We start from the raw sequence: 7,903 nt of genomic DNA on the forward strand, positions 1-7,903 counted from the left end.
CTTGCAGTCTGAGGCCGTGTCAGAAGGGTGACTCATTTGTTTCAAGCTGCAGAAATATGGTTAGCTAAAAATAACACCCCAGCCCAGAATAAAGCTAAATTAAGATTAATGCTTTTTGTTAAAACCTCATCCGAATATCGTGTTGGCTGTGAGATACAGTCCAAATCACAGAGTGAACAACTCCTTCACAAGATGGTGATGGAGAACCAGGAATAAGCCCTCAGTTGTGAGGTTTACACTCTGCCGTAGTTTTTGTTGTGTCTTATGTATTCAGGCATTTAGGGAGGATTCTAGTATTAGTGGGAGAGGGGCTATGACTTGACTAATATGTGCCAACACCTATATCGATGAATGATACTAAGCCTGGAATATGGCAGAGATCAAGCTTAATTCAAGAGCTTTGATACTACCCCATGAAAATTCCTAAACCTTTATCTTTTTAAACATTTGTCGTTTTTGAAATTTGGGAGGAGCATCTCACAGGCAATAAAGTAGAAAACCAGCTCATGCTTCCCAGAGCAGCAGATCCTTGGTTTGCCTGACCTGAATCCTGCCCCATCAAGATGGTTTTGCAGAGTAGATTTCTTTGATTTGTACGGAAACCAAAACAGTATATACCGTTCATCGGGGAGGCCTGTGGGGCATTTATGATCATTCTTGTTAATAGAATGCTATTGTTTGATTACAGATGAGACCAACCTGCCGGCAGATATCCCTAGTTACCTGTCCTCTCAGGGAACACTGGCTGACAGACAGGATGGGTACGTCTCCTCGGAAAGTGGAAGCCACCACCAATTCGTCACTTCTTCAGGAGGCGGATTTTTCTTACCACAACACGACAGTAATGGTAGGTATTTAAAATGAACGTGGGTATAGTTGTTTTGAAAGAATCTAATGGAAAATCAAGTATAAGATTAATTTTCATGAGAAATTGATACACTGATATATTTAGGACCTGGCCCAAGATCACTAGCAAAGCTGAAATTAAATAGTTTTATGCCCTTCTCTTAAATACTAGAAAAATCTTTGTTTCTGACACTAAAAGAAGACAAGTGGGTTAAGTAAAATTTAATTCCTCCGTGCAATGTAATATTTTCGTTACGTTGTAAATGTTACTTGGCCCTGAATGTTCTCCGTACTTAAATGACATTAACTGGTTTCATGCGTGGTCTTAAAAGTCAGATAATTTAAAATCATTCTATTAGGGAAATCTAATTCTGACTCTTGCTTTCAGAATTGTATGGTTTTAAGAATAATAATAATAGAGGCAGCATAATACAAGAGCGCAGGCTTGGTTCCAGACCCACTTCTGACACGCACTCCCTGTGCATCTTTGGGCAATTACACTCCTTCCCTATTAGGTGTTGTGAAAAGTGGATAAAACGATAACGGAAAACTACATGGTGCTTGGCACACACTGAGGGCTCAACAAGTGGAAGCTGTTGACATTATTTTCAAACGTGTTGCCGTCTTTTCCCACGAGTGTGTATTGAGTCTCTGCTTTGTGGTCGGCTCCATAGTTGAGAGGGAAGAATATTTGTTTTCAGTTTCACAGTTTAGTCAGTGATGAGACAAAAAATTCAACAAATAGGGGCCAGCTTGGTGGCATAGTGGTTAAGTTTGCATGCTCTGCTTCGGCGGCCTGGGGTTCGCAGGTTTGGATCCCGGGCACAGACCTAACACACCACTTGTCAAGCCATGCTGTGGTGGCGTCCCACATGCAAAATAGAGGAAGATGGGCACAGATGTTAGCTCAGGGACAATCCTCCTCAGCTACAAAAAAAAAATTCAACAAATAATTATAAAGTGTTTGGCAAGACAGTGATGGAGGGTGTAGAGATAGAAGAGAAGATTTGAGCATAACAATGGGCGTTTTGATTAGACTCATTAGGTTGGAAAGAGCAGAGACCCAGGCTCATTCGAATGTAGCAGGGTTTACTTAAAAAGACATTTACAAAAGTGTAAAGGGACAGAACTGGAACATAATAGTGCTTCGTTGCGTGGACGCTGGGGCTGGAGATGGGTCAGCTCTCTGAGCAGCTCTGGAGGCCACAGCACTCCTGAGTCACATTCGGCACCTTTGCTTCTCTCTGAGACCACCCCCACCCTCTGACTGCCCAATTCCTGCTCCCCGGGCACATGGCCCCTCATGGCATCTCTCACCCTTAGAATGTCTCTTTTCCTTCAACTGCTCTGTCCACTGCTAATGGCATATCATTTCTAGGTTGTTTAGCTCAGACACTCACAATAGGATTTTTTTTTGGCTGAGCTTATCTTTGAGCTGGGCAGTGAGAGATCTTTGGTTAAGTGCCAGTCCCTGGTCCTGGTCATCTGTGACATTCTGGAGGAAGGGGGCAGCGCTGATGGCATCGTGTATTGTAAACCACGCCTGCTTTGTTTGCAGGATCTGTACACAGATCAGTTTCTCTTGGAAACCAGGTGGGGCCAGCAACCAGGTTCACACATGCAGTACAATGGTTAATCAAGTATCTATTAGTCAGATGTCTCAAATTTACTCAATTACTAATCCATAGGCCTCAATAAATTTTTTAAAACTCCTACTATAAATTTCTGCAATTTTTTCTTTTATATGGCGTTTTACCCAAAATTTTCATCTGTAAAGATGGAAAATGCCAAAAGTGGAGAGAAATGGTACTTGCATGGAATGGGCTCAGTGACTGAGATATGTTTTAAAGGGACATGCCACGTGGACAACAGCAGTGAAGCCGATGTGGAGGTTGCCACAGACCCGTTCCTTTGTCCCTTCTTGGGATCCTCAGGCCCTGTGTATTTGAAGGGGAGTGTATATGGCTCAGATCCTTTTGAAGCCTATCATGCAGGTATGTGGTTCTCTTATCTGAGTTCTGTTTTCTGGAGAGACTTCTAGAAACACTAACTCCATCTCTTTCTGATCCTGCCCCCCAAATTAAAAAGGTTGTGGTCCTGACCCAAGAACAGCTTTCGTGGACCACTATGAGCCCAGTTACATAAAGAAAAAGGAGTGCTACCCATGTCTTCATCCTTCAGAGGAGTCCTGCGAACAGGGTGTGGGTGATGCAGGATGGCCTTCACACGTGAGGAGGTTCATCAGCTCCACTTACTCTCAAGGTGAAGGACCCGGAGTGAGAAATGTGTGTCTAAACAAGCCCTCTCTAGATTTCAGTCCGAGTCTGGAGCCAGCATCAGTAACTTCGAGTAATTCTTTCATGGGTAAGTTTATGAAATTATTAGATGCCTTGACTCAAGACCCATGTTCCAAGTTGCTTGTGGGAGAGCAACGAGAGCTTTGAATACCAAACTGGTGAAAAATGTTTTCTGTTTATTATTTTTTAATGATGCTGTCATGACATTCTATTAGTTAGCATAGATGTTTCTAAAAGCAAAGTCAGACATGGGGGATTTTACTTGATTATGTATTTAATCCAGACTAAGCCTTGGGAGCTTTCTGGGTACCACTGTGTGTGGCACCATCCAGAAAACAAGAGTTTGGGGGTGACTTAGGAGCTCATTTTCTCAACCATGTGGAAAAAGTGGTTTTGGGCTAAAACAGCCTTTGGGGTGGAGTTGTGTGCACTGCATGATTGTGGTTTGGGCTCTCTGGTGGCTCATAACTGAACCCGCCGTCAAAGTCTGGACAGAGTCCTACTTGGCAGCCAGGCTGAACCCCCTTCAGAAAGGAGACCATCAGAGTCTTAACGCCCACCTTGGTGGTGGAAGACACTGGCTGGCACCAAGATTCATTCGTTGATTTTTCAGTCTAGTGCAGGGGGACAATGAGATGGAAGATCTGAGATCATCTTTTCATTGGATGGAGATATGGGAAAATGAACCACAACTGGTCTTGTTTAAAAAAAAAAAAATAGATTTTTAAAATATTTTACCCAGCTTTTAAGAAATTTTATGTTTTGTCACAGTATAATTATTTATATTCCTTTTTGAAACAGTGGAAATAATATCTTTTATATGACTGAGGCAAGAATTTGAGTCAATTGAATAATATTTTGCTACTAAAGAAGAAAGGGCAAGACGCAAGGATATTTGGACAGAAATTTGCTATATTCTGGCACAGGTTACTTGTAGGTTGCTATCCAGATGCCCTTTGTGGAGAACTCTGGGCTCTTGAGTACTGAAGCTAGGATTTGGGAGAACTTCTATGGGAGAATTTCATTGCTCAGTGATTGAGATTGCTATAGGTCATGAGAAGTGATAAAGAATGGATGCATTTATTCAGTAGATATAAATAAGAGGTGTACAGATATCTTCAGCTCCCCTCTTTAAGTACTGTCTCCATAACACAGATACACATACACCAGAGTACCATAATGTGGACTTTTAGAAAATGCTTGTGCATGTTTACAGGGTAAGATGCTCCTTAATTTGAAATGTGTTTTATTGATTTAAATGCCAGCAGAAGGACTCATATGCTCAAGGGGTTTCTTTCTTTCAGGCACATTTGGGAAGTCTCTGAGGAGAGCTCACCTGGATGCCTTTGCAAGCTTCGGTCAGTCATCAGATTGTCAGCCAAGAGCCTTCCACTTGAAAGCTTGTTCTTCCCTGGACTTGGACTCTGAGTCAGAGAAAGATGGGAAAGAAAGGACAGATTTTCAGCAAGAAAATCACACATGTACCTATAAACAGACCTTAGAAAACCACAGGACTCCAAATTTTCAGTCTTATGACTTGGACACATAGACTGAATGGGACCAAAGAGAGTTCTAACATACTACCTCAAGTGGACTTTTATTTAAAAGAGACAATCCTATGTTTTTAAATGGAGTTACGAATTTTAAAAGGATAAAATGTCTTATTTATACAGATGGACCAAAATAACAAAAAGTTATAAAAAATTTTATACTGGGAGTAACTTTCATATAAGAATACCTTTTTAAACTATTTTATAACTTTGTTTTATGCAAAAAAAAAATCTTATGTAAATTAATGGTATAGATTCATGACTATTTTATGTATTTTTATAATGCCAGATTTCTTTTTATTGAAAACGAGTACTAAAGCATTTTAAATAATACCTGTCTTGTACCTTTTTTGGATAGAGGTCACTTCATTTTATTTTGCACATTACATTTAATAAAATGTGTCATTTTGACGCCAAGCCCCATCTATACAATAACAATTTTTATTGCTTTCACCACACTGTAGGCTCATTTCATATTATCGTGTCTCAAATTGATGAAAATTATACTCAGCACATTAAAATATGAGCAAAAAACGAGCATTCTGCCTACCTCCCAGGGTTGTAATGCAGATTCAGATCAGGTTACTGTCTGAAAGCACATTGTAAATGAGAAGGAGCTACAAAGATTTGGGATACGTTAATTTATTTCTAACTCAATGAACAAAAAAAGATTTCTTGTTATGGTCTGGTGTAGTATAGTACAACCACCATTGCTTACATCACTGCTCAAGCCATGTTTCCTTAATTATAATACTGCCTCCTGTGGTCTCATGCATTGTGCTTTTCCAAATAGTTTCACGTTTACCGCCTCTTTAATTATAACAAGAGTGGTTTATTGCACATTTCTATAGTTAAAACGGTTGTGGGAGAGGTGGATTTTCATCCACTGTTCAGGTTGTAATGGGATGCTGATAGAATTCTTTCTTGTTCTTATTGATTTTCTGCTGGATGAGCAGTTCTTAGAGAAGAGGTACTTCTAAGCTATTCTGCAGAATTTAACTTGAAGAATTAAAATTTCTAATTTGGTCGTCATAGTTCTGCTTCTTAAAAACTGAGTATCAAATCTGTTACTTAAACGCATAAAACTATTTAAAATACTTGCTTTAAACAGTATTTAGGTGAAAATGTCATTACATGACTGGCATATATACACCCAAAACATGAATATAGTCATTTCCAAAACTAAGTGATATAGTTTGAAGTAACAGAATGAAACAAACTTAAGTTTAATAACTCAGATGATGAAACTGGAATTTTTTTCTTTAGTAAATCCTTGTTCACATGTGTAGTTTAAAGAAAAACTGTGTTGCCCAATATAAATTAAATTGGCATGAAAGGAATTAATATAGCACGTTAAACTTTAAAATCTACTAGCCTGTTGGAGGTGTGAGTTTATGCTGTTGTCAGATCTTTGTGAGAGGATTCAATATATTGGGGGAAGTTCTCTCGCTTCGTGAGTTTAGAGCTTTGTTGTTTGAGAGTCAGAAGCCTGGAACCCAGATTGCAGTAATATTTCCTCCTTTCATTTAGACACCCGAGTCCAAGCCAGGAAGTTGATCCTTCCTTGGCCCACCGGTGACTAAGTGCAGAGAAGTGATTTCATATGCTTTGGCTTTATCAAATTGCCAGATTTTCAAAATCTTATTGTTAATTTGTCTTCATCACTGCCAGATGTGGTGCAAGCATCGATAGGGGCCTATTCAGTGATTATGAACTTCTTTTAAAGGATTTAATTTTTCCAGACTTAAGGAAAAAGGTTTAAATCATTAACGCCTAAAATTCGAAACTTAGATTCACTGTACGTCAATATGATTTTCCCCTTTTGCTCTGCCTATGTGCTGAAACTTGTGGATTGCATGTAATCTTAGCTGTCTAGAGAGGGAGGAGCACAGTTTCCCTCTGACGTTTGCATGAAAAGAGTATATAGAATTTTGGGACTCCATATTTAATTAGCAAAATGAATCTAGTAAGTATTAAGATATCCTAAAATAACAGAAAAAAGGTAGATAAATGTCAAATTGCTTAGCTTATTTATGATAAGTACTTAAAAATTTCAATTTAATCTTGCTATACTTTCTGATACAAGACCGGTTCATGTACAACGTATCTTAATAGATGTTCACACAACTTTTTGTGTGTGTGTGTGAGGAAGGTTAGCCCTGAGCTAACATCTGTCACCAATCCTCCTGTTTTTGTTGAAGAAGATTGGCCCTGGGCTAACATCTGTGCCCATCTTCCTCTACTTTATATGTGGGACACCTGCCACAAGCATGGTTTGATGAGTGGTATGTAGGTCCACGCCTGGGATCCGATGCCGTGAACCCCTGGCCGCTGAAGTGGAGTGTGTGAACTTAACCACTATGCCACCAGGCCAGCCCCAAGATGTTCACACAACTTTTGTATCATTTTTTTCTTAATTCCTCTGTTGACGCTAATGATAAAATCGTTACTGTGTGTAACCTTATCTGTTTTTTAAGATATTGAGGAAGAAATAGTCCTTAATCGTGGTAACACTTTATAAAAGTTAAATATCTGCAGAATATTTATGATTTATTTTCACAGCATCCCTATAGAAAGAAACCAAAAGTCATTTCTCAGACTAAAGCCATTGGTACTATTTTTTAAAGATTGGTAGAAAAAAGAAGTGATTTGGTATTTTTACACATTTGAGGGGTTTTAATCCTTTAGATGTAATGTAATAGGAAGTAATTTATAACCAATATTACAGTAGATGTGCTGCACTGGTGTTTTTCAAAGAGAATGAGAACCAAATGTGATTGCAAAATGACTTCTCTGTCCGTCCCACTCTTGGAATCTGCAGTAATTGGACTTGTGTAATAGGATAATTTAGAACTCACTATTTTTTAAGACAGCATTCAGTTAACACATTGAATAATACAATGTCCTGCCAAAAAACTATTAGTCTTCAAAGAGAGGTACAGTTTCTCCATGAATTGAAGAATTTCAATATTCCAGAAATATCCAGTTACCAGAACTGATCTTTTCCATGAGGCATTTCTTAAACTAATCTATAATAAGAGACTGAAACAGTCTTGAGAGGTTTCAGATTTGACCTAAAATGGCACTGACCTAAAATGGCACAGAGGTACTTTAGTTGGTATTTTCTTTTAACAGAAAAGAGAGTTTGCCCACATATGTTTACTGAATTATCCCAATATTTTTGTACATTTGTGTTTTTTGAGAAATCTG

The 7,903-nt window shown here is 38.8% G+C and overlaps 1 protein-coding gene across 2 annotated transcripts in view; it reads left to right on the plus strand.

The window, feature by feature from the left end:
• Nucleotides 1–5,126, plus strand: part of LRIG3 (leucine rich repeats and immunoglobulin like domains 3) — a 45,145-nt gene extending 40,019 nt beyond the window's left edge. The window contains exons 15-18 of one of the 2 annotated variants that reach the window (XM_087442101.1): nt 689–847; nt 2,697–2,840; nt 2,935–3,210; nt 4,448–5,126. In XM_087442101.1, the coding sequence (XP_087298227.1) occupies nt 689–847; nt 2,697–2,840; nt 2,935–3,210; nt 4,448–4,692 (824 nt within the window). In that variant the 3' untranslated portion in view covers nt 4,693–5,126. The remainder of the gene's footprint in view (nt 1–688; nt 848–2,696; nt 2,841–2,934; nt 3,211–4,447) is intronic. The other variant, XM_014786689.2, reaches the window with a different exon arrangement.
• Nucleotides 5,127–7,903: the final 2,777 nt, after the last annotated feature.

This window comes from Ceratotherium simum, chromosome 17, assembly GCF_057802395.1.
Source record: "Ceratotherium simum simum isolate JZ-2026a chromosome 17, ASM5780239v1, whole genome shotgun sequence".
NCBI lineage: Eukaryota > Metazoa > Chordata > Mammalia > Perissodactyla > Rhinocerotidae > Ceratotherium > Ceratotherium simum.